Below are 26,036 nucleotides of genomic sequence, written 5' to 3'. Positions count from 1 at the left end.
GTATATGTGTGAGGATTTTTATAGCACAAATGCACGTATTATTCAATTAAGTTTTAAGTTTACTTTCCATTTAAATCATTTCCCTCTGATATCAACGTTCCCTCGTTTATTTTGCTTTTGTTCTTTGTCCCCTTGTCCCTTGACCTGGAGGCTCTAGTACACGTGACCCAAACTCTTCCGTAATCCAACCGACCTCATCCCAGGGAAACCACCAGTGATACGGCGACCAGGTGTACAACATCATCGGAATAATATCCGACTTTCCATACCACGAAACGGAATTCGATGAATACAGTGGACAATACTACTTTACAAGCTGTCCGTATGATCTGTATTCGCTTTATTTGAATTGCGCTTCTTCGGAAGACTCGCGTTACCTTCCCGCGATCACCACGACCAACTCCGCATCACGCGGACGACGACGTGCGACGACCCCGATTCATTCGAAAACACCTCTCGGACTCGGCATTGTGCCGCTACAAGTGGTTCATTCATGTTTCCGCATTGAAAAACCACCAAATCAACGTTAAACTGATAAAGCGGCCGATATACCGTCATAATCGCTAGCCCCCGCGGCGCAGCGCGACTTCGTCACGATGGCGCCAGTTGGACCCATCGTCCAGCAAAATGTCGCCAACAAAGTGAAGCGCCCCATCCCTCCTGGCATCCAGACGAACGGCGCGACAACACCATCGAAATCATCACCATCACCGTTAATGTCCGCCAAGAAACCGCCGCCAAGTGCGAAGCAGCCGCCACATTCGGCCAGCGACAGGGCCATCACGGCATCATCCGTTCGACCTGTCAACCGAGCTCGACGAGAAACAGCATCGCAACTACAAGGTCGGCATTCTAGGAACAGTGCCGGCCTGCGATCAGCGTCTATGGCGGCGGATCAAATGGCCCACGATACGGAACCTCGACCCTATGGTACGTTTATACCTTGGCATGTTATTTGTGGTTTACGCGCTAACAACTGTGAAGTGGTCACAGACCAATACATCTTGAGCAAGTTCGCTGGCCGACCTCCGTCTTTAATCGTACATCTGCATCCCAACCATTTCCGATTCGATAGCCAAGATGGCATGTTTCCATACAAGTCACCCATGAAGATTTTCGTCGACCACGTCAAAGCCCGCACAGTCCCTCATGATCTTCTTTCCTGGTTTAACGATGCGGGTGTGTCGTTTTACGATGGATGCCTTATCGTTCAACTTCACGATCACAAATCTCTTACCCAAGCTAAAGATGTTACTAAGCCTGCTTCAACCAAGGGTTCCACGGTGGCATCGTCGATTCATAACTATAACCAATGGCTAACTCCCTCCCCGAATGTCCCTTTCCCTCAAGAAGGGTCGCCGAATATAGACGGGAAGCCAAAGCCAGGTAATGCTGCAGAAAAGGAAGAATCTCCAATGCCAGCCCCTGAAGAGCAGAAGGAAAAGGCTAAGAAGCCGCGTGTCTTCACGGTCGTTCTCCATCCTACACCAGAAAGCTTGCAGATGGATTTGATTATCAAGGCGTCTACCCCTCAAGGGGCCAACGATGTATCGGGGCAACCCCCTTCGACTCCCATGTCTCTGGTTCCACCAACACCGACTGCTGCCAGCATGCCGCCTCCTGCAAAGCGTCAAAAGCGTGAAAAAACAGAACTCGACAGTAGCAACATCCATGAGGCAGAGGGTCAAATCCTCCTTGCTACAAATGCACCGTTGGTGCTTGATCCCACTAATACAATAGAAGAAACCATAATCCTGTTGGAGGCGATGAGTCACCCCAAACACTCACATGCTCCTCCAGAACCGAAGACGCGCAAGCGAACTCGCGCCGAGATGGCTGCGGACGAAGCACAAGCTGCAGAGACAGAACGTTTTATGCTCTATGCAGACTCGCGTTTGGCGCCCAGCGCAAATGGTGTGCAAAATGGTGGCACAGCGGACGTCGACGCTTCTAATGGTGCATCGACATTTGAGCCAAGATTTGAGCGCTTCAAGATTCTTGACGAGATCAAAGCACAGCATAATGAGAAGAAGGAGCAAGATAAACTTAAGCAGCAAGAAGCGGACCGAAAGCTACAGCAACAGAGAGCGCAAATGCAACAAGAGGCCGTCCAGAACGCTCAAAAGCAAGCCCAAGAAGAACGAAATCGCCGTGAAGCTGCGGCCAGAGAGAACTCAATGCGACAGGCTGAACAACAACGACAGGCACAAGCACAAGCTCAGGCTCAAGCTCAGGCCCAGGCTCAACAAGCTCGTGCACAAGCTGCAAGCCAGGCTGGCCAGACCAATCAAAATGGTCAGAGACCCAATGGAAACCAACAACAACATGGTCATCCTCAAACGAATGGAGTCAATAATAATGCCGTGGGCACTCCTCAAATGGCCAACACCATGCCGCCACAGGCACAGCCTCGTTTCCAAGCCCAAATTTCACAACCACCAGCATCTTCTCCCGTGGCTCGACAAGGAACTCCTCAACACATGTCGTCTCCCATGGTTGGAAGTGTCCCTATGCAGCAGACCAACTCCGGCATGGCAAACAGTCCTCCACGGCCATCATCTATTGTTCAGAACCCGGCCGCTATGTCTGTTCCTATGACTCACAATATGTCGTCCAGAGGGAGCCAACAAAGTCACCCCTCAGGGACACCGAGGATGCCTCATTCAACCCCCAACATGGCGCAAGGAACGCCCGTCAATCGGCCCGCTATGACCGCCACTCCTCGCATGACCCAGGTCAGCCCGCCACCGGCTATGATGGCACAAAACTCGCAACCTGGCCAAGGCATGATGATGAACAACCCAGGCATGAACCAGCAAAACCAACAATTAGCTGCACAGCTTGCACAGCAGCGTGTTCTTCAGCAGCAGCAGCAATTGTTACATAACATGAATAATGGCAACATGAGTCAGATGAGCCCGCAGCAACAACATTCGATGATGCAGATGATGCAGAGGCAGTTGATTGCTCAGCAACAGCAAGGCAACATGCTGTCCCCTCAACAGCAGCAACAGCAGCAGCAGGTTGCTGCCCAGTATGCCCAGCAAATGCAGAACATGCAGGGCAACCAAATGCGTCAATTCCCACCGCAGATGCAGGCACAGTTGCAGCAAATGATTCGTATGAACCAAATGAATAATGGTCAAATGGGCAACAGTCCTATGCAGCGCCAAGTCAGTGAGCAGATGATGAATGGAAACAACAACATCCAAGCTTTTCAGGCAATGCAGCAGCAGCAGCAGGTGCAACAACAGCAACAGCAGGCGCAACAACAGCAGGCGCAACAACAGCAGCAGCAGCAGCAGCAGCAGCAGCAGCATCCTCAACACCAAATGGGGCAAATGGGTGCTATGGGTCAGCAAGGGGCCCTTCAGCTCCAAGTACAGGCCCAGGCTAGAACCATATATCAACGAATGGTCCAATCCGCAGCCGTCAAGCACGGCGGAACGGATAAAATCCCGCAGGAGCTGTTCAATAAGATGAAGACCGCTAGTATGAGTCAGGCTTCAACAATAGTACAGCAGCATATGCACCAACGCAGGCAACAGCATAACATGCAACAGCAGCATAACATGCAGCAGCAAATCCAGCAGCAACAAATGCAGCAGATGCAACAACAGCAAATGCAGCAGCAGATGCAGCAGCAACAAATGCAACAACAACATTTGCAGCAGCAGCATAATATGCAACAGATGCAAGGGATGAATGGCATGATGGGTGGCCCTCAGGGGATGTAATGTTTTGACCAGGATTTGAAAGGGAGTTGAACGATGGGAAGAGTCTATGTTATGGCAGACAACAGGGACAGGTTTGGTGACCACGGAGTTCAGGAGGATTCAGGATTGTTCTTATTTGTTTTTCTTTTTCATGTTTACGAGTTTGGGCAGACTTATACCCCACGGAAAGCGTTCATATCAGGTCAAGGGATTCTTGTCAACTGCTTATAGTTATGGTCTTTTATTATTGGATAATATAAAGATAGGTATCTCGGCCGTACGTGTGTCATCACAGGCACGTATCAGCGGGGACTGGAGTAGTAAAAGAGTCGTTCAAGATCACCTTCAAAAGTGTACACGTGCTTGATAGCTAACTCGTATTGAGGTAACCTAGAGAAGAATTTGTGTTCTCGCTACATTTGTAAGCTATATCCAAAATACCTACGCTGCAGAGGTTTGATGTTCTGGGTGGCTCGTGCTGGCTGTCACGTGCAGCGCAGTTTGCGACGCGGAATGACACAACCGCCAAGACAGGAGCTTCATTAGTAGGTACCTAGTTTACCTCATCCAATCGTTGACGCTACCTACGTAAATCCGCGATACAGTAGCTCAAGGCAACGTGACCATTTCATCACGCAGCTTCTGCTACAAGACACACGCAAGAGAATACATTCGGCTGAGCCCTTTCGTTCGTTCAAGTATAGCGGCCACGTTTCAACAGTTTCTTTTTCTTTCCATCCGCAACCCCGTCCTTCCGGTATCATCGTATAACGTCTCTCCCTATCTCAACTTCCGTGCTGTTCTGTCAAGGGCTTTACAATGCATCGACCGGATCTGTTGGCATTTCTACTGCCCCTGTTGGCTGCGCCGGCTTTTGCAGCAGAGACCCTCGACTGTGGAAAGATTCGCGCTGATGGACATACATTTGATCTCTCTAAGCTTGGTGGACCGCATTCAGTTGTGACGACGCGATACAGGCCCAACCCACCCGAACACTATAACACAACCTATACATTGGACATTTGCAAGCCGTTGAAGAAGAGCGGAGGCAAGAAGTCGCCAGAATGTCCGAATGGCACTCGGGGTGCGTGAAGACTCTATTACGATTACAAAGCTTTACTGACAAGCTCTAGTTTGCGCCATTACACACCTTCTCAAGACTGACGAAGACAAGAAAGAGACCGATGAGGTTACGAACGTCGTTGCGATCGCAGGAAACCTCGAGAACGCCGGTGGTTCTCGATTCGAGTGGACTCCTACAAGACTTAGCACGGCCGAGTCGAACTCTGATAAGAAGAAGGAGGGTTTGCGCCTTGTTCTCATGGGAGGAAAGGATCCTTTATCCGGCCCTTCCAAGGAGAGGACAGACCAAAAAGCCATTGTTGAATTCCTCTGCGATCCTGAGAAGGAGGGAACAGAAGGCGAGTGGGTATCCGAGGAGAAGTACGAGAAGCGAGCGGACGAAAAGAAAAATGACGATGAGAAGGAAGACGACGACAAGGACGAGGGCGAGTCTACTCTTGAGCATCAGCTCAAGCATGATAATGCCTCGCTTGTCTGGGATGGCTTTGAAAGCGAGAAGAGTGCCAGAATTCTGCGCTTGACATGGTACACCAAATATGCTTGCGAAAAGCGAGAGGAGAACGGCGGTGGTGGCAGCGACGATGATGGGGAGAGCACCAGTTCCCACTGGGGATTCTTCACTTGGTTCACCGTCATGTGAGTACATCCATTTTTTGACTTGTGCAGCGGTTTTTAACGTACTTATCTAGTGCTTTCCTGCTTATTGCTGGTTACCTTATTTTCTCGTCTTGGATCAACTTCACTCGCTACGGCGCACGAGGATGGGATCTTCTTCCCCACAGCGACACTATCCGCGACATCCCTTACCTGCTTAAGGACTGGATTCGCCGAGTCCTGAACACTGTTCAAGGCACAGGTAGCCGGGGTGGATACAGTGCGGTTTAGAGCAGGTTAAGAAGTTGGCTTTGCTTTTGTATCATTCGAAGTGGAATATCAGACTTTACAAGGTCTGTTTGTGCGCGAGGGGCTATGGTATGGCGCTTATGCTAGCAATTCATTTTTAGCTGGTTTGTATACATAGGTTGGGATTTCCGGTCTTCGGGTCTCGTATTATGAATCGAGTGTTTAGAGCAAGATGCGAACATGCAGTGTTAAGGAGTCAGCGTTGGGCAGGTTAATGCAATATTCATATATCTGTGTCGCGACAGTTGCCAAATTTATCATGACTCTATGTTAACGAATAGGTCTGGCCCTTTGTCGTGATCTGACTTTTACTAGTAGTCTGCGCCGAGTAGTTTCTGTGAGTCAGTAGAAAGAATACAGCAGTCAGTCGAAGATCGGGAAGAATTGATGATTGTATTGCACAGGGCGTGCCTTAGAAGACTTGAACTCACTAACAGGGGTCAGAGAAAGACACTGCATCATGATTCCATAGCCTGACTCAATAGTTTCCCCATAATCAAGACCCTTCCTTGTCATGGCCGCTCGAGTGGCTCCATTGTGAGTAACTTGTCCCAAATAAAGTTGCTAGCGTCATAAAATGGTCTGCGATAGCGGAGGCGATTGATAAGATAAAGCCACAAATATTCTCTCGTCTCGTTGAACCCCTCCAGACCAATACAACAATTCCTGCATATCTCGTTTCTTCCTCCTCCCTTTGTCTTTTTTATTTGTCGCATTCGATTATTAATAATCGTAATGGCTATGCGATTTCCCTTCCGAGCTCGATTGGCCAGCTCCTGCGCCGTCGCCCGTCCTCGGATCGTTCGCCGAGGTCTTGCTTCGCTGCCAAATGCCGACGTCGCGGCCGACTCCAAGAGCGCTGCCATTGTGAACGAGCATGCGCCTTATATGGTCGCTACATATGCTCGACCCCCGCCGGTGTTTGTCAAGGGAAAGGGTTCATGGCTCTGGGATGCTGAGGATCGCAAGTTTCTTGATTTCACTGCCGGTATCGCCGTCAATGGTCTGGGCCACTGCGATCCTGAGTTTACTCGTATCATGACTGAGCAGGTAAGCCGATTTGAGAACTATGCTGTCCATGGTTATCACTAACATGAAAACTTACAGGCCGAGACCCTCGTTCACGCTTCTAACCTCTACTACAACCCATGGACCGGCGCCCTGTCTAAGCTCCTCATCGAAAAGACTCTCGAGTCTGGCGCTATGCACAACGCCTCCTCAGTATTCGTCTGCAACTCCGGATCTGAAGCCAACGAAGCCGCTATCAAGTTCGCCCGCAAGGCCGGCAAGATCGTCGACCCCTCCGGCGAAAAGGTCGAGATTGTATCCTTCAACAACGGTTTCCACGGCCGAACCATGGGCAGCTTGTCCGCGACCCCGAACCCCAAGTACCAGAAGCCTTTCTCGCCCATGGTCCCTGGCTTCAAGACTGGTGATTACAACGACGTTGCAGGAATCAATGTGCTGGTCACTGAGAAGACGTGCGGTGTGATCGTCGAGCCTATTCAGGGTGAGGGTGGTGTTACTCCTGCGTCCGAGGAGTTCCTTGTTGCACTCGCTAAGCGATGCCATGAGGTTGGTGCTGTTCTGATCTACGATGAGATTCAGTCCGGTCTCGGACGAACAGGTACATTCTGGGCTCACGGAAACCTGCCCAAGGAGGCTCACCCCGATATTCTCACCACAGCCAAGGCTCTCGGAAACGGCTTCCCCATCGGCGCTGTCCTCGTCACACAGGATGTCGCTGATAAGATGAAGGTCGGCGACCACGGTACCACTTTCGGTGGAAACCCTCTTGCCTGTCGTCTGGCACACTACATTGTCGGTCGTCTTGCCGATAAGCAACTCCAGGCCGACGTTGTCGCCAAGTCAGAAATCTTCAAGCAGCGCTTCGCCAAGCTACAAAGCCAATACCCCGACCTTGTCCAGGAGGTCCGTGGTCGAGGTTTGATTCTCGGTCTGCAACTATCTCAGGATCCTACACCTATTATCAAGGCTGCTCGTGAGCGTGGTCTGCTTATCATCACTGCTGGTGTTAACACATTGCGATTTGTGCCCAGCTTGACTGTGACCGAGGCCGAAATCAATCAAGGACTGGATATTTTGGAGACTGCCATCGCTTCTACTCGATAAAGAGTATGTATACTTACTCGTGGGGTTATATGGTGTTCATGATTACAGGGCTAAAAGTAGATTTATGATGTAGAGAGCGGAGCTAGATAAAAGACTAGATACCATATACTGATTTACGTTTTACATCGGGTTCATCTTCTTATATCCATATACCAGGGCAACGTTACTAAAATAAACTCAACCCTGACTGGTGTGAATGGAAACACAGCCGGGTATCACTCGCTTCACGCGTGCCCTTCGGGGGGCGGCAGTTCCTGGTTCGAGCCCAGGGTTTGGGAGTGCCTTTTCTTTTATTGACCTGATTCCAATTTAAGGTTTATGGCTGATCATGACGCGGAACTGTGGCCTGGTGCCCTATTAAACCTTGGAGACTGTTCACTTTGCTGTCGACAGAATGTATATTTATGCTAAGTCTGGTGGGCAAAACAACAACTGAATAGTCCGCTATATACCAGTCAGTAGGGTGCGATAAGCTTGTACGTGGCCATTCCCAGTACCGCAGTTATCAAAAATGAGGTGAAAGAAAGCTTTCTTATATAGGTAGTCTTGTTCAAAATCATTACATAGCTCTTATACACAATACGCCTCATCATGCGCTCAACGCCAAAGCCATAGCAAATTACCCCTTCTATGGTACCCTAGCAAATAGCATGTGTCTTTCCATGCTTGCCTTGGAGAGAATGTTGTTCGTCCTGGAAACTGTTAGTTACAGAACATACACTATGCAGGGTGTTGGTAACTCACCTTATAAACGGGATGGGCATGCTTTCCACGCCCCATGGCAGAAATGTGGTTTCTGATATACTCTTCACGCTTCTTAATCGACTCCTGATCCGTTTCCTTGAGAAGACCGTGACAGAGCTTGACATCACAGATAAGCTGGTCACATCGACTCTTTGTAAAATCCTCTCGCACGACAACACGCAGCATCTTGACACCAGAGTTGGGAGCCATGGTGTAAGCAGGAACGACCCAACCTCGAGAGCGCAGGTGGTGAGCAAGAGCAAACTCGTCGTAGTAACGATCAGGGTCGCCGCCTTCTTCAATAGTCTTGAAGCGGAAAGCTACGAGAGGGAGACCGGCGCCTGAACGTTCCGACATGATGACGAAGCCGAGGTTTTCGAGAGTTTCTGTCAGGTAGTCTGCTGTACGGGTGAGGTTACTCATGATAGCACGGTAACCGTGCTTGCCGAGACGGATGAGCTGGTAATATTGGCCGATGACTTGCGATGCACCCTTGGAAAAGTTAAGGGTGAATGATGATTGGTCGGCGCCGAGGTAGTTGATGTTGAAGACGAGCTCTTGAGGGAGATACTCTGGAGATCGCCAGATGACCCAGCCAACACCGGGGTAGACAAGACCGTACTTGTGGCCTGAGACGTTGATAGAAACGACTTTTTCACATCGGAAGTCCCACTCCAAGTCAGGAACGACAAAAGGAGCCACGAAACCACCACTGGCAGCATCGACGTGGATGGGGACATCAAGGTTACGCTCAACGAGAAGATCGTTGATGGCCTTGATATCCTCATACTCACCAGTGTAAGTAGTTCCGAGAATAGTGCACATACCAATGGTGTTCTCGTCGCAGAGATCAACAGCCTCATCAGGATCCATTACAAACCTGTCAGGTGTGCAGTAAACAAGCTTCTCGTCAATCTCAAAGTATCGAGTAGCCTTTTCCCAACACACCTGGACAGCAGAGGACATGACGATGTTGGGATGTTCTGTGCTCTTGCCTTCAGCTTGTCTACGGTTCTTCCAGCGCCTCTTCATGGCTAGGACAGCAAGCATGATGGCTTCTGATGAGCCGACGGTGGATGTACCGACTGAAGAACCAGGAGGTGCATGGAACAGATCGCCGATCATGTTAACGCAGCGGTTCTGGATATCAGCTGACTGAGGATACTCCTCGTAATCGATAAAATTCTTGGAAAAGGACTCTGCCATGAGCTTCTCGGCTTCATCTTCCTAAACCGGGTGTTAGTGAAGCTATTCAGAAATGTTATAGTGGGGTAGTTCTGCGCATGGGTTGGTGTTGTAGCGCCTGTCATCCCCAGCAAAGCCAAGAAATGGTTCCGTCTCCGCCGTGAGCGGGGGTAAGATCGATGACATTCTTGGCATGAAATGAACTTGGCCGGAACCAGAAAAGTTCATGATTTAGTTTTAGTTTACGTACCATGTAAGTCGTGACGAAAGAAGCCAGACTGTAAATAGCAATTAGCTGTTGTTTTCGCATCATAGTATGTCTATCAGAGTAAACAAGAACCTACTTGAGCATGGGGTTGTTGTCGAGACTCAGATCATCCTTGATCATGCGATAAGCAACTTCGCGAGGCATTTCACCCTCAGGCATATGATGTCGAGGAAGATCCATCCCCGCAAAGCGAGAGCCATAGACGCTGGTGGTGAACTCATCTGGGTAGCTGGCCAGCTTCATCTGAGGCTTCTTGGATGTCCGAGAGCTCGATGAACGGACGGAGGCAGCGTCAGAGTCATCTCCGCGATGAGCACCGCCGACAACAGAAAGATGAGCCATGTCGTCTACAAGAGAAGAAGAAGGGGCAGTTTTTGAGGGGAAATATCCGTTTGTTGTAGTCGAGTTTCCTTGATCGTCTGTCTCAATGATGGGAACAGGCGAAGCAGCCTCACTTTCAGAATGCTGAACGAGACTCATGATGAATGAGGGGTAGAAGAAGCTCTTATAAAGACAATAATAGCTTGGTAAACGCCAGAAGGTTTAACTTGATGCGATAGGCCAAAAAGGGAATACGGGAGCAGCCGGTTTGGTGTGTATTGTATTGTATTGGATTGGATTGGATTGTTTTTGTGGCGCGTTGAATATGCTAAGATATGGCTTGTCTAGTTGGTTGAGTCTTTTGGTAATGACGGCACGCCGCAGGTAGCTAATGCTTTCAAGAGTTCGGTGGAGGGGTAGAACGGAAAGGTCGGCAATAGACGAGAAAGGACGTGTAATACACAATGTAATGTGAGGGACAGACACAAGATTATGTGTCTTTGAGTATAAGTCAAGAGAAGAGTAGAGTTGAGTAGATAGTAAGATGGATACGAGTGAGATCAAGAGGAAATCAAGACGGATTACAATGCAGAAGCCACCGACTTTTTAAATGATTCTCTCACAAAAAACATGAATAAATAAATGCCTCCAAAATAGGAGCATGGAAATTCGGCACGGGGGTGCATAACAGATCCATTTCATTGAGGCCCCTAAAGAAGCGGTACCATTACCTGAATCTTTCAACTGTAAGAGCTCAACTCAGAGCTTGGGGGGGAAAGCACAGCCCTGTTCTTTACCTATTCCATCCGATAAAACGTATTATACTGTACAATACCGCTGAATACACGCGCAAAAGATACTTGATAGCTACCAGTTAAACAATCCCGTTTACATCCGTCCTCATCATGCGCTATTGGATTATTGTTTGTCTGTGCTTTTGATGACGATCTCTCCCTTGTCTCTTCGGTGATACCAGGGAGCTTTTGCTTGACTTACACCGACAGACCTACCATTCTGTCTTTAGCATTGGTTCTTTTGTATATCCCTCATATGTTTCTGAGGTTATCAAACTTCATTTGTCCAATAGTTTGACAACGGGCGGCCTCACGTTTGACTGGAAAAGGAAATGAGTGGTAATATTCGTGTTCACTGAGTACAGTAACGAAACCCGCAACTTTGGGTTCAGGTCAGGCCAGGTCAGCTCACCTTGCGCGCGTTCAAAATGACCCCCTTTTTACTCAATCGGGCAACTCGGTCAGGTACTGTACATGTCTTGTTTCGGTGACATGAAGCAACACGCGGTTAAGGCTCAACTCAACACTGGGGTTTGGGTCAAAAGCATCTGATGTTTTGTTTTTGTAAAAGGGGTAGAATAGTTAGGCTGCGCTCTTTTCGTGCTTGAGATGAAGCAATCGTATCAGAAGACCCTTGTTACTTTGGGGTGCAGCTACAGGAATGTGATCCTATTTGCTAGAATGTCTGTAACGATGTACGGTACCTTAAACGTTACATGCTTATGATGGCATTTCCCCAGGTAAAGTCGGTGTGTCTGTTTGCCATAGATAGTATCGCCTCAAGTGTCCTTCTATTGTATTCTCTGGATGAAGCATCTTGATCATCTAGACGCCTGAACCCCCAAAGTTTGACCCTGTGGGCGCATTCATGTCTTACGTCCCATGTTGTTTTGTATTATACCCCCATTCTATGGCCATGTCTGGACCTTGACACTTCGTTAATGATCTGTATGCTGCAAATCATTCAGCACCGTCATCAAGCTATCCTTGCTCTCGGGCATCAACGACGTAGTCCCGGGATCATCGGATAAATTCAAGAGACGAATAACTCTAGACTTTCTTTTCAGGTCTTTCCACTGAAACAAATTTGCTATTTACAGGGCTGAGTAGGCAATGTCAGACGGCAGGCCGGACAACATGCGCGGCCCAATCACGGAGGTTGCCGGCCGGGACATCGGCCTCTAGACCCACAGCCCCGGCCGTCTTCCGTATTAATGGCCTATCCCATTAATTATACCAACCTGTACATATACCTGGGATCAACAATTCCCTCCTCAAACACCACGTATATCGTAAATGCCAGCCCTCCAGCCTTGACTATTCCTAACATCCCTGCGGTTTCTCCGTGAGGTGATGACCCGATCCAAGTGGCGTGACATCCTCCCTCAGCCCAGTCAAGGCTCCCCAGACTGAAAGACCTCAAGGATCCAATCGGCCCAACTCCCGCTTATTTTTCCCATTGCGAGTTGCGTGTTTTACTCACCGAGAAACTGACGCAGATACGGTCCGTCCGCCCCCTTTTATGCCCTGTTAGTCTTTATTCCCGGAATCTAGATGCTTCAAAGCCTTTTACTCTCGGTCGCTGTCCGTAACAGCGGCTTGATGGATATCTTGAATTATGCCTTCACCTGTTATGACGAGTTCGTGAGGCTACTGTGAAACGTTGGTCAGCATGATCATGCATGAATAAAGCTGCAACAATATGAATAATGAATGACTATGCATTCATCTTACTAACAGATACTGGTATTCTCAAACTCTACTGTCGAAATCTACAGTATAAACTACCCTGGTTCAAAGCGCGATGATCCGTCGGTTTGGGTCGGGATCCGCTCGATCAAGTCTTGGCTGCTTCGTTTATTCTTAGAAATGTTCTAGAAGCTTGACATTTCGCAGTATTTGTCTCGTACATGTCTGAATTGAAGTTATCAGTTTCTAATAAGGGTGTCCTTGTTATCTACAGACGATCATCATATCTTCGTAAGCCCAACTGTACATATATACTTCCATCAACTTATCACCGACTCACACTATGTATCCATGAAATATCGCTATATCCAAATGACCATGCAGCGCAGTAAAACATATCCATCAGTCCTCATCGTCAACCATACCTGTCAGCCCACTAGCCAGACCTTGCATTCTCCTCCCGAGTAAATCATCCGAACTCTTCAACTTGATCAGACTCTTATTCCTGTTCTTACTCTTGCTCAACCCCACACTCTTCCGTCTCTTCTTATCCCCATCTCCATTAGTATACGCCCGTGGCGTCGTATCTCCGCTTCCACTACCGTCATGGATCTCTGTCAAGACAGTATCTTGCTTCGGCAGAGGTGGTGATGGCTGGTTGGAACTTCGACGCTGGTTCATCTTTGTCATGCTGATCTCGAGAGGTTTATCTTCTTCTCCACTGGATTCGGTACGAGCATGGTGTCTTCCGTCACCGTTGATGCCGAAACCATTAGTCTGAGAAACTGCAGCTCTTGCTTGGCGATCTTTGCGAACGCGCATGACGTGGGCGTGCTCGAAGAGCTGGTCAAACCAGTCCACGCATCGTTCAAAGTGTCTCCAGGCGGGAGGATATACGGTTGGGAACTGCATAAAGCCATGGGATGTGCCGGGAATCAACATGACCTCCGCAGCATCTCTGTCGTTGAAGTCTGCTCCGTCGGCTTCATCTTGTACAAAGGCAGCTTCTTTGGCACGGCGAAGTCTCCCAGCAAAGATGACTGTATCGTCGACTAACGGATCTCGTTCTCCGGTCATAAAGTACGTCTTGGGGAAGTCAACGAGTAAAGCCTCGGGTGCGAGGACGGGACTGAGGAGATAGTCCTGGCTGAAGTCTGGGCGGTTGTGGGCGCCGATGTATAGGATGATCATGGCTCTCATCATCTCTGGGGTAAGAACTCGATCATTGAAATAAGAGATCATTGACGACGTCGCCAGTCGTGTCTTCATCGGTTCAACGTGATGAGATGCGTTCTTTCCATTGGCTTCTGGGGCCTCCTTTGGGAAACTCAGCGATCGAGGTCCGACATGAGAGAACTCGGGGTGTGGGCTTTTAGGTCCTTGAGACGCCACAATCTGAGCTTCTTTTGTTGTCAAACTGTTCAGTTTACCGTTCAACTTGGCATCCGGTGGTGGCGATCCTTCTTCCTCATCATCGGAATGGTGAGGCGTTCCCACAAGCTCATTGTACTGCATGCTCTTTCGTCGCATGATTCTCCGATTGGTCTTTCTCATCTTTCGATCCTTGATCAGAGACATTTGCTCATCAGTCATCCAGTTGCCAATGTTCATATCCAAAGCTGGGTAGAAGCAAACCAGTCCATCAGGAGCTGGTAGATCAGTTTGTCCCGGTCTTCGGAACGCCGGATGTCTTGTTTCCATGATCATCAAGGTCGCCGCGACCACGAGGTTTCCTCCAGCGCTATCACCTGTGATGATAATCCGAGGAACCTCAGTGCCTGGTAGACCCATGCATCGACCCTTCGTGTTGACGATGGTCCTGTAGACATCGAAGCACTCATTCAGTGCGTATGGGTACGGAAACTCGGGTGCCTTCTTGTAGTCGAGACTCAGAATAGGTAGTCCTGACTTGGCCGCCCATGAGAATAACTTGTCGTCATTGCAACGAGGATCCATAGCAACGAAACCACCACCCGGAATATCCAGAATAATCCTATCATGGCGCTCAAGATCTGACAAAGGCCCATCGTAGTACAGCCATGCAAGAACAGGCTCCTTATAGTCGCTATCCGAAGGTCTCGGGATTCGAATCTGTCTCGGCGGCCATCTCATAAACCGCGGTCTCATAAGTCCCTGGAAGAAACTCAAATACGGCGAAGTACCCTTATTCCAAGAAACCCGAAGATGCTCAACCGTGATCATCCCCCTAACCTTCCGAACTTTCTCGTCCGCTTTTTCAGCAGCAACGAGATAGAAGAGTGAGAAAACGATGCTCGCCATGTCGCGCAGCCACTTGGTCTTGATCTTCATGGCTGTCCAGAATCCAGCGTCCAGCGCGGTCAGGACCCATGTCGCTCGGTAGTAGGTGGCGTCGTACATGTTGGCTAAAGGTTCTGGACTGGCCAGACCGACGAGGGTGCTGAAGTTGCGGGCGGCGTATAGGTAAATCATTGTTATCACGACGGTTTGCCAGGCTGTTAGACGCTTGGAGAAGAGTCTTGAGAAGAATTGGGCGCCTGGAGGGCCATGTTGATGACCCCTATGCCTGTTAGCACAATGTGAAGAACAAAGATGGTTTCAAACACTCACTTAACTAAGTAGGCAGACCAAAAAGTCAAGACTGCCAGGACTTGGAGCCTTCGAGACTTGACTGAAGGCCGTCCTAAGACGTGATCTATCATGATGACTCGATCAAGCCTAAATGTATATAATATTCAAAGACTCCGAATATGGAAATGAGATCAAAAAAGAGACAAAGGAAAGCTAGTTGGAAATCAAGCACATGGTGTCGTTGGTCGTTTCCGGGTAAATTGACAGCCGTTCGTTCACATGAAAGAAGAGCGCAACACGACTCAAACACCCTCGGTGATAGGACAAGGATATCAAGCAGGGTTATAAGATCTTATCGTGAGTTTGAGCACAAACGTTACAACGGTCGCTTTTATGAATGGGTCAATAACAGTTTGAGGCTGGCCAAGACAATCAAATGCGAATGGAATAAAAGAAGAAAGTAGGGGAAAGTTAGATGTTATTGATTGTGGTTTGTATGTATAGTATACAAGAGGCAAGGCTCATGTTGAGCTCAGTTCGGTTCAAGAGCCGATTAGGATGACGACTCGTGACTCGTGACAAGTTTTGGTATTGGATACCTGGGTCTAGACTAGAGCATGAAATGAATCTCTTTTACCCAGACAAGAAGAAGAGCAGGAGACTGACATGTGAAAGTGCCTTTCTCGACTTGGCCAGATTCTGGGGGAAACGCGGGGGACGAAGTGGTAATTCTGTGGGGGACATGACGTCGATACGGCAGTCTCGGGAATAATCATTAATTACTACGTATCAAGTCATTAGGTAGTCTAACATCTTCATCGTTTACGTATTCCAAGACCTGACAAGGTCCAAATCAACTGCCACGTTTCTCCCATTGCTCACGAGAGACGCTGTACTGCATCAAACCTCTTCCGTCGCAACCTCTTTTCACCTGGAAGAAATGCCCCGAGAGCTAAACCTAGAACCAAAAAAGAACTCGATCGAGGAATGCAGCCCAAGCTTTGTTCACTGCGTGACACATGATTCATGCAGCACGTGTCAAATTCCCCTGGCAGGAATATCACATGCCGCGCCTTGGCTGGCTTGAAAGAACAATTGATTTCATGCTGATTGGGTGTTGAAGTTGATGCGGTTGTTTTCGGTTACTTATGGTTGAAGGAAATCTGTCTTTCTCTGGACAATAATCTGAGTAAGATCGAGAACATGAACAGTAACAAAAGACAATGGTTTCTATAAGAGTGATGAAGGTCTGATTCAAGTACCGAGGTAATTACTTTAGCAACGCTAAAAAGAGAGATCCACTGACCAAAAAAAAAAAGAGAAAACTTGCTTTGAACAGCAAAAGCTCTGGAGACAGAGGGATTTGAACCCCCGGCCTTTCGCAAGCATTTGAAACAATGCAAAGCGAACGTGATACCCCTACACCATATCCCCCAGTTATTGTTGAAGATGATGCATTTATTCTTCTATATATCCAGCAACGCTTTGACTCCTACAGAACTTTACTCACAGACATCAATCCATCTCCTCGCTTTTGGTAGAACGGTATTACTTGCGACATTCTTAATTTTCATTGGAACCATTGTTAGCTTAGTGAGAGAACGCAGGATCCAAAATCAAGCACCATGGTCCTCTGTCAAAGTAAAATAACACCAGTCCACAAGGTATTAACGGGAAGTTGTGTTAGTAGCTTCCTATTACTCTACTAAATACAGATGTGCAATCGTTAAACAGAATCTACAGTACAGTAACATCTTTGCATCAAGAGATTTGATGTTCCTCAGTTCCCAGTGTGACAGATAGCCTTGAAGGACTCTCATTTGGGTAGTTCTATCCTGCGGGGGGATAGCTTCATTACCATGGGTTCATCATAGGCGCGACTAGCTTGTGTACAAAGGGTAGGTAAAAGTGACCAGATCTCCCGCCCGGTCTGGCCACAGGGTAGCTTGTGAGGTAAATTGAAAAAGCCCTATCTCCTCCCACTCCCACCTCTCTCTATTTATATGCTGAGATGAAAGTTTACTTGTATGAAAAGTTAGTTACAACTCAAACACACAACACACAATTCAGTAGGTAACTGCTCTACGAGTATAGTAAAGTTTCCCACATATACTGCAGTTACTCATTCAGGATATGGAAATTACGAAGACCACCTCCTCAGAATCGTCGTCAAATAGTTGCTTGGGTTTTGGAACCAGAGCATTAGTTCACAAGACAAGGCTCAACTCCACATCACTTGAGAGGCAACCCAAATTCAACAAAGCAACCATATATATAATGTAAGTACTCCGTAGTACATAAGAAATAAGTATAGACCAGTCATAAGAAAAATTCATCCCTGAACATTGGGAAACCTGTTCCCACTGATACTTTCATAATATCATCCTAATTCGCCCTTTAGATATCCCATTCATCGCTTACTGACACTTGCTGGCAACAAACTCAGCAGCGGCACCAGCATCCTTGCTGTAGGTGAGGTGGTCGGGGGTGATGGCAGCAGTACCGGCGCAGACACCATCACCAGTGTGGCAGATGATCTTGACACGGTCAGCATCGACGCCGTTGATGGCCTGCTTCTGGAAGGGGTCGCCGAAGTTGACAACAGCAGCAATCTTGGAAGAAGTCTCAGCAGGAAGAGCTCGGGCAGCACCGTGGACGAGCATAGCACCCTGTGAGTATCCGGACATGACAATCTTGGTCTTGGGGCACTTCTCAGCAGCCTGCTTAACAAGGGCAGCCATCTTCTCAGTGCCGGCCTTGTCACCCATCTGCATAATACCAGCAATGTCGGCCTTGTAGTCAACACCCTGAACAGCGAGCTTGTCGCTGCCGAGCTTCTCGCCAAGGGCCTTGAAGAAAGGAGGTCCAGCGGCCATTCCGACGTTACCGGGCTCAGTGGTACCGCGGGCGAAGATGACAGTTACGTCCTTGCACTCGCCCTCAAGGTCGTTCATGGTAGAGCGACCGGAACCGGCGCCAGAAGCTCCGAGGAGGCCACCGAGGCCGGAGCCGGAGCCCGAACCACCACCGAGGCCGGGGAGCTTACCGAGGCCAGATCCACCTCCGAGACCAGAGCCGAGACCAGATCCAAGGCTAGGGAGCGAGGGAAGACCACCGGTGCCAGATCCAGATCCGGAGCCGGAGCCAGAGTCGGATCCAGAGTCGGAGTCGGAGGTAACGGGGGAGGCAACGGCAGTGCCTGTGGGCACAGGGGCCGCAATGTTAGAGGGAGCGGGAGTGGGAGTAGTTCCAGATCCAGATCCAGATCCACTGCCAGATCCAGAATCGCATCCTGTGGTACATCCTCCAGTCGAGCCGCCGGAGCCAGAACCTGAACCACCTCCGAGGCCAGGAAGAGAAGGAAGGCCGGATCCCGAGCCAGAGTCAGAACCTCCTCCCAGACCGGGGAGCGAGCCGAGACCGCCGCCAGAGCCGCCTCCAAGACCAGGAAGCTTTCCTAGGCCAGAGCCAGAGCCTCCTCCGAGGCCGGATCCAAGACCGGATCCAAGACTGGGAAGCGAAGGAAGACCACCAGTGCTGGAACCAGAGCCACCTCCAAGGCCAGGAAGCGAACCAAGGCCACTGCCAGAATCACCTCCAATGCCGGGGATGGTTCGGCGAGCAATGGGACCAGCCACTGCGAAGGGAACAAGAGTAAGGAGAACAGACTTGGGAAGCATGATGATGGATGTTGTTGTTCAAGTCGTTGAAATAAAGAGTGAGTTTGTTATAGAAGCGAAGGTAAAGGGCCAGAAAGAAAGAATGTAATGGTTGCTGAGTTGGTTTGAGATGAATCTGATTTCGAATCTTGGAGACGACTTTCGTCGAGATTATATATCAATTCGTCGACACTAGGATATCAACGCTCAAACCTCTTTTCATCTTCACGATAGCCCCCCATGCAATTGTGATAGATCTCTTGGACATCATGAACCGCAAGATTTTCCCAATATGGAAAGGCTACCGAAGTCCTTTCATCAATCTCGCACGCTGAGTTTCGAGTTCCCAGTTCCCAGCCCTGCATCAGATCATTTACTAGTCAGCATCCCAGCCGAGAATCGAGCTCCGGCCGATCATCAAGCAAGCATGTGTACTGTACTGTAGATCCCGAAAGCCTCAATGAGGATATTTAGTGGACAGCTGAGGCCCCCGGCTGTTATGAAACGGTAAGGGCCTCTCACTATAGGGGGAGAAACTGGATGAAACGATCGTCGATGGCCGTGCGCTCGAAACAGACTGGAAAAGAGATGACATGGTAGAAGCTTTTTTAAGAATGCAGTCTAGTCTAGCAGTGCACCTTGCGCTCGGGCTGATACGAGTGCTTTGTTTCAAGAAGAAAACGGTTGATAACGTGGCTTAATATATTCAGATATATTAAGTTTCTCTTACAAGGCTGGGCTGGAGAGGATTGCGATAGGTTGATTGATACTCGGAAACTGAGCCGAGGCTATCGATAATCAATCAATCAAGATAAAACCCGAGTATAGCTGTTTCACTAAACAAAACAAATAACAATCAACTAAAAGCAGTTCGTGTTGAAATTAAATTGGATCTCGGGAAATAATCCTTAGTTGAGTATGGACTGAGCAGAAACGTTAGAGATGGGATACCCACTTGGTTCGTAAAAGAAGAAACAATAGTACCATTCTTTATGACATGTAACTTGACTAAATAAAAAATGATCATCATCTATCAGGAAATAACTGAGAAGAGATTCGCAAGAATTACCGATTGTCCTTTGCAATTACGGATACAATATGCTTGTTCTTTGCGCCTTGACCTGTTCATGTGCCCATGTTTACCATCCAATTGCATCAACTTCTTCAACTACCGTCTCCATAACAGAGTCTCTAAGCGTGTATCAAAGTATCAAAGCTGTCGAGTTTATTCAGTCGGAGCAGCCGCGCTACTTCCTTCGGGTGCCACGAGCTCAGTAGCCTCGTTACGTTTCTGATCAGCAAGACGGACCTTGATGCCTTCATGCTGAGCGTAGACGCGGAGGCCGATCACGCACACAGCATTCCACGGCTGCTTCTTGCGCTGACCGAGACGGAAACGCCTTATCGTAGGGAACCCTATGTCATCGCTGTCGGAGCTTGACGAGTTGTCGTCAGATACTGTATCTGAGCCTGAGCCTGACCCGGATGAGGAGTTGTCTTGGTCAGATTCGGAGGTGGGTTCTGTGGGTGGTGTGAATACGGGGTAATGGTCCATGCTGTAATCCGTCATGGTCATCCGTCTATTGTTTCGAAATGGAGGTCGATAGTCTGGGTATTGCACCTGATCTTGGTAGTGGGTCGGTAACCCCGATGGTGGTGATGGAGGACCTCCGCGCCGAGGACCGGAGGGAGATGGTCTTCTCTTGTCTTTGTCTTCTGTAGATGCCTCCTTCCTTGGCTCGACCGATGTTTCACAACGTTTCGGTGCATCAACGTTGTTCTTTCCAGATTCTTCTGGCCAACATCCTGGAAGAACCTTGTCTGACTTTGTCTCAACGTCAGATGATCCCTTGACATCAGAGTCGTCATCACTCTTTGGTTCCGGGGTCGACTCCTTCTTGTCTTTGCCCTTGTCTTTTCCCTTCTCCTTCTCGTTCTCTTTCTCTTTCTCTTTCTCTTTCTCCTTGAGGGTCTGATTGTACTCGTGCCTCATTGCTACCATGGCTTGCTCCATCTGAGCCATGGCCTCTGCCATCTGCTTATTCTTCTCTTCTTGTTTCTTACCCTTGATCTTCTTCTTTTTCTTGGCATCTCTCTTCTTTCGAAGGGCCTCGTCTTCGTCGACTATTCCACCCTTGGCATGAGCCAGATCGTACTGCAGACCTATCTGACGCAGCTTCTTCGGGTTCTGGTCTGCTGCTCTCTTGACCATCTTCTCGACTCTAGGCCTCCACATACTTCGCTCCGCCATAATCTTGGGGATGATTTCATATGTGCCTGGTTCGAGTTCGACTTCACAATTTACACTACGTCGGTCCCACTGGTGCACTGGACGTACCGCGCAGATGGTTTTCTTGGTTTCGGACGACTTAACGAGAAAGTTTAGTGTGAATTCGTACTGACCCTTGAGATCAGTGAAATAGCGATCGTCGAGCTGGGACATGTCAGTGTCAGTGCTGAATGCATCTTCAAGGGGTGACCCATACCTGTGAAAGGACAATAACCACCATGCCTTCTTCCTTGACCTCAACAACAAACTTCTTCTTAAGGTAACCAGTGAGCCAGGAGATACTAACACTTAGCCACTGCTGAGCAACAGTCCATCGCTCATCGAAGAGTCGGGTTCGGTACATCCACTTGAAGTTGTCGAGCATGTCGTTGAAAGACATCCAGAAGATTCCATCGTCGCCAAATTGATGGCCCAACTTCTTGATCATGTATGGAGTCCATTCCTTGGACCCGTCTGACCATGGACCATGCCACTCGCCTTGGCCGTTTTCAGATCTCTGGCCCCAGGGATTTCTGAACATGTTAGAAGGAGAATGCAGTGCCTTCAAACAAACACTTACCGAATCTTGACCAAGCGAACCTTGACGCCGTCTTCATTTTCCACCTCGGCAACTTTGAGGACGGAATAAGCATGCTGTAGCACGATTCCATTCTTATGTTCATCGCCAGGTCCACCTGCGGATAGACCAAAGACGAACTCTCCTGCTTCGTCGTCCGATCCAAGCATTTCTCGCCATAGTCGCTCCTTGCGAAGGACTCTGTTTCCTGCGACTACAGTGGCTACGCCGCCAGTAAGATCTTCGACGGCGGTTCCAGACCATCCGCCTTCCATGGCTTGGTAATCACCATGAACTTTGGCAAACTGACAATATTAGCTTCCAATTTGCATAATCATACTTCTAACTTACCGCCTTCTCTAGCAACGGCAACCAGGTCTCGTTGGGATCCTCGCACTTGGCAAAGTACAAGGCCTCGGAACCTGTTTGCTTCTGCCTCTTGTATTTGCGTGCTTTCTTGAGGGTTGCATCGTAAACTTGACTGTCCTCTCCAAAGTCGTTGTGCTTCAAATAGAGGTTATCGTCCACAACAGTCGAGGTCCACTCTCCATCACGATAGACAACAAAGCCGTAGACACCGCATTCCTCATCTTTTGCAACGCAGATCTTTTTCATCAGGTCTTTGCGATGAGCGATGGTTGCAAGAGCAGCCAGCCACCAGCAGTTGCCAGTGGCTCCCTGCTTGATATCTGAGCTGGAGAACCCGTCGACGGTAAACTGTGGGTTCTCGAAGATCCAAGGGATGCGGTGGACTGAACCAGGCCTTTTGCTACGACAGATGAGGTCTCTGTGGTTAGCGTCCTCGTTCTTGGAAGCGCTCTTATCGACATCACGCTTCTTCTTTTGTGGCAGCTTGTTGGACTTGCGATCACGAGATTTCTTGATCCATCGAGCCTGAGTCTCTGGGGGAGAGTCATATTCAGGTCCTTCTGGTTCATCATCCTCGCTATCGCTGTCGCAGATAGGACAGTAGTTTCTCTCAATGCCATAAAGACAATTATCTTGATGCGATGCAAAATCGGACTCTATGTCAAAGTCCGGATCGCTGAACTTTGCGTTGGTGCGTTCACACTCTTTAACAACGGCACGAACTCGAGCACGGCAGTCTTTAGCAGCCGCCTCGTAGCTCTGTGCCGCGTTACGAGATTTGGGGTAGGAAGAGTCCGCATCTGTAAGAAGAGACTCGTAGAGACTCTGCGGGAAGATAGAAGTAACTTTGCCTGGAGTCTTGGAGTGATACTTTCTCCAGAACTTGGATACGAGAGCTTGAGGGCCGAGCTTCTTGTGCTTCGACTTGGAGGGAGTGTTTGGGGCCGACGGGCCAGGGGCAGGCTGAGGAGGCTTCATAGTTAAGCGTTAAATAGGGGATGATTTTCGAGATTATGGGATGAACGTTGAGTATCGGGTTATGGAACTTCCAAGATCTAGTCTTGGAGGAGGACAGGCATCCGAAGTCTATATACCCAGCCATAGCCACCTCTTATTAACACCCATTGGTTACATCTGTTACTCAGATAGACAGTGATATGTTTGTCGGCTGATCAAGGTAACAGCGCTTCATCTCCGTGTTGCACATGCGATTGCGCAAAGTACATCTTGGCCCTCTTGTAAGCCGCCGCTTTTACCAGACCATCACGGCACACATGCGGTGCACAAGGCTGTGCTAGTATCATTCTTGCTGAAAGGGGGAGGGTGCATTGCAGTAACAAATATTGCAGATAATTAGGCAACAAAGAAGTTTTGCCTGGGGATGGATGTTGTAAGATTATGCCTTTCTTAGTCTTGTGGGCCGCTTGATTGGAGATTTTGATGGTTGAAAGAGCCTCTTTCTTAAGTGGCTGTGTTGAAGAGGCCTTGTTTCTGCATTGATTCGTCCGAATGCCACCCTCTAAGAGTTCATCATTGGGTTTTTTGAATATCATCACAAAGACCGTCCGTGACTAAATATGACTGTTCGGCCGAAACCGACAACCGTGAAATAAGGCTGAACCCCCCTGTACGTTCGTCTAAAGCAGCGATTGGGGGCCAAAAGCCTAGTCAGAACTAAAGCACATATTGCATACCCAGAGGGGCAATAGTGAGTGAATAACCTGGTTTTTTTAAGCCGCAAGTTAACAATGAAGCTGCTTTAATCATTATGTTTGTTCAATTTGAGGCCATATGCTGGTTCATTCATCCTCTGCAGCGGCATCTTGGCTGATCGTCTGACGTTGTATTGCAGCTACAAGAGACGAATCAGACTTGAGTCAATTTTCTGCCACGTCAGCTGGCTAGATGCCTCGTGGGAGCCTAGCTGGTGAAGAGAAGAAAGTGAGGCTCAACCGGAGGCAGAATTGGAGGCTGAGCAGAGTGTTGGATAGTATGAACTATGAACTGACCCTTGTTCAATGTGGGTTGCAGAAGTTCGTACCCTATAGCAAGACCTTGATCATGATGGGCTGCATTCAGTACGTAAGATTTAGTTTACTCAGCAAGGAATACGAACAGAATTTCCGGGTATTTGTTTCCCTTAACATTTATGTCGGTGATCAAGAGCCGAGGTGTTGTTCAGAAAGTTCTTTTGATTCCTTCGGCTCGAGTGCATTCCAATCACGCAACATCAGGATAAGGATATCCCACGAGAGTGATTAGTCTTTGTCACAAGGTTAATCGTTATTAGAAATGGTTTATCCACACTTTTAAGCTACCCTTGACTCACTGTCTGTTACTCTTCGTAAGAAAAGGAAATATCTTGCAAAGTGATTTGGAATCTCTTGCTGCCCTTTCCGTTGCAACATTCGTCCCCCTAGTCATAACCCTATGACTCAGAAAGAGCCTCTGCTTTCATATGAGGTTATTTAATTCTATCGTCATTTAATTCGTAATCAGCAACTTTCCATTCATGGGTTCGACGAGACCATCTGCCATGATTTTACAAACTCTAAACTCCATTGCGGAGCCGTAGATCCCGGGCCTTTTTCCACTGCCGTCGTTACGGAACCGCATAGTTGGCTACTATGGAGTACCTGCCGGTACTAAGTCAAGGCAGGGTAGACAAACAAACAGAAAGTACGGGCCTCAGGGTAACTCAAACAGACGGAAGCATCGGAGCGACAGGAGCACAGGGACACATCGAGAGCTGTCAAACGTGTCACTGCAGCCCTGCCTAGCGTACTGACCAGCGCCTGTTGGTTAGGTAGGTTCGCATTGGTACAGTCCATAGTTCAATTGAATGCAATGCCGGTAGAGAAAATTAAAAAAGCAGGGCCCAGCCATTCAAGCCCTGGCAACCTGTGTCTAACAACAACAGCATCCATCCGCCGTAGTTGACTAGCTGACTACCTAGTAACGGCTCAAAAGTGGATTGGAGCTTGTTTCTTTTGGAGGAATGCCCCTGTTTTAAAACTGTCAAACGGTGAGCCCAAGCCTAAGCAGGAAGCCCAGGGTTCACTACAGCGCTGCCTTGGGTTACTGTAGGTGCTTCAGGCGGGGACATGGTTGGCTGTGGGATAAAAAGTAAGGCGACATGAGAGAGAAATGATGTAATCGACAAAAAAAGTCTAGGCAAGGACCCTGACAGGCACTTATTTTGATACCAATAAGGTCAGAGGTTGTCATGATAGAGATGAACATCACAAGGAACAGGAGGATTGTCTAAACAATAAAAAAAAACACTCAGAATAGGAAGCACATACAGCATTTACCAATAAACAACCCCATTACTTCCCCAGTGATCCTCCTCGGACCCTCAATTGATGATTACCTCATACCATAGTATCCTTCCAGAATACGACCCCTGTTTTGTCTGCTCCGCTTCTTTTGTCGACCCCGCTAAAATGCAACATCCTGGACTCGCTCGCTAAAATTGTTAGTGCAAACCCATTCAAACCTACGACCTACGTATCACATCACATCATGGGCGTGGCCTTGCCTCCTCGGCTCTACCTCCGCCCAATACGGTCCTGATGTGCACATCGAGATCTTTCCTTTTTTCCCCCATTTCCATCAAGACAGCAACCCCCCGCTTATTGAGCGTCATCACGACGTCGCACACTAAATACGAATACATGTCTCGACCTCGAGCTCTTCAATTTCTGCCTCCGTTCCTAAGTTAGGAAGTCGAAGTCTAGCCTAGTCGCTTCGATCCCCCGACCGCCCGACCGACC

General features: G+C 48.6%; 7 protein-coding genes across 7 annotated transcripts; 3 read left to right on the top strand and 4 right to left on the bottom strand.

The window, feature by feature from the left end:
* Nucleotides 1–596: 596 nt before the first annotated feature.
* FIESC28_00339 (uncharacterized protein) lies at nucleotides 597–3,737 on the top strand (the record flags this gene model as incomplete). The annotated part of the gene is made up of 2 exons (XM_031154490.1): nucleotides 597–930; nucleotides 985–3,737. The coding sequence occupies 2 exons, from the start codon at nucleotides 597–599 to the stop codon at nucleotides 3,735–3,737; spliced, it is 3,087 nt and encodes a 1,028-aa protein (XP_031021460.1).
* A 798-nt stretch (nucleotides 3,738–4,535) lies between these two features.
* On the top strand, nucleotides 4,536–5,684 carry FIESC28_00338 (uncharacterized protein; the record flags this gene model as incomplete). The annotated part of the gene is made up of 3 exons (XM_031154489.1): nucleotides 4,536–4,800; nucleotides 4,850–5,435; nucleotides 5,489–5,684. The coding sequence occupies 3 exons, from the start codon at nucleotides 4,536–4,538 to the stop codon at nucleotides 5,682–5,684; spliced, it is 1,047 nt and encodes a 348-aa protein (XP_031021459.1).
* Nucleotides 5,685–6,437: 753 nt separating this feature from the next.
* On the top strand, nucleotides 6,438–7,835 carry FIESC28_00337 (uncharacterized protein; the record flags this gene model as incomplete). Its single annotated transcript, XM_031154488.1, has 2 exons — nucleotides 6,438–6,752; nucleotides 6,810–7,835. The coding sequence occupies 2 exons, from the start codon at nucleotides 6,438–6,440 to the stop codon at nucleotides 7,833–7,835; spliced, it is 1,341 nt and encodes a 446-aa protein (XP_031021458.1).
* A 638-nt stretch (nucleotides 7,836–8,473) lies between these two features.
* FIESC28_00336 (uncharacterized protein) lies at nucleotides 8,474–10,512 on the bottom strand (the record flags this gene model as incomplete). The annotated part of the gene is made up of 4 exons (XM_031154487.1): nucleotides 8,474–8,527; nucleotides 8,580–9,806; nucleotides 10,015–10,042; nucleotides 10,109–10,512. 4 exons carry the CDS (start codon nucleotides 10,510–10,512, stop codon nucleotides 8,474–8,476), a joined length of 1,713 nt encoding a protein of 570 aa, XP_031021457.1.
* A 2,726-nt stretch (nucleotides 10,513–13,238) lies between these two features.
* On the bottom strand, nucleotides 13,239–15,517 carry FIESC28_00335 (uncharacterized protein; the record flags this gene model as incomplete). The annotated part of the gene is made up of 2 exons (XM_031154486.1): nucleotides 13,239–15,375; nucleotides 15,426–15,517. 2 exons carry the CDS (start codon nucleotides 15,515–15,517, stop codon nucleotides 13,239–13,241), a joined length of 2,229 nt encoding a protein of 742 aa, XP_031021456.1.
* Nucleotides 15,518–17,803: 2,286 nt separating this feature from the next.
* On the bottom strand, nucleotides 17,804–19,066 carry FIESC28_00334 (uncharacterized protein; the record flags this gene model as incomplete). Its single annotated transcript, XM_031154485.1, has 1 exon — nucleotides 17,804–19,066. One exon carries the CDS (start codon nucleotides 19,064–19,066, stop codon nucleotides 17,804–17,806), a length of 1,263 nt encoding a protein of 420 aa, XP_031021455.1.
* A 1,204-nt stretch (nucleotides 19,067–20,270) lies between these two features.
* On the bottom strand, nucleotides 20,271–23,238 carry FIESC28_00333 (uncharacterized protein; the record flags this gene model as incomplete). Its single annotated transcript, XM_031154484.1, has 4 exons — nucleotides 20,271–21,479; nucleotides 21,532–21,847; nucleotides 21,895–22,196; nucleotides 22,243–23,238. The coding sequence occupies 4 exons, from the start codon at nucleotides 23,236–23,238 to the stop codon at nucleotides 20,271–20,273; spliced, it is 2,823 nt and encodes a 940-aa protein (XP_031021454.1).
* Between the last annotated feature and the right edge of the window lie 2,798 nt (nucleotides 23,239–26,036).

This window comes from Fusarium coffeatum (assembly GCF_003316985.1).
Source record: "Fusarium coffeatum strain FIESC_28 chromosome Unknown BRIP53273_contig_8, whole genome shotgun sequence".
Classification (NCBI taxonomy): Eukaryota; Fungi; Ascomycota; class Sordariomycetes; order Hypocreales; family Nectriaceae; genus Fusarium; species Fusarium coffeatum.
The sequence above is the reverse complement of the archived record's forward strand: the minus strand, read 5'-3'. Positions and strand labels throughout refer to the sequence as shown.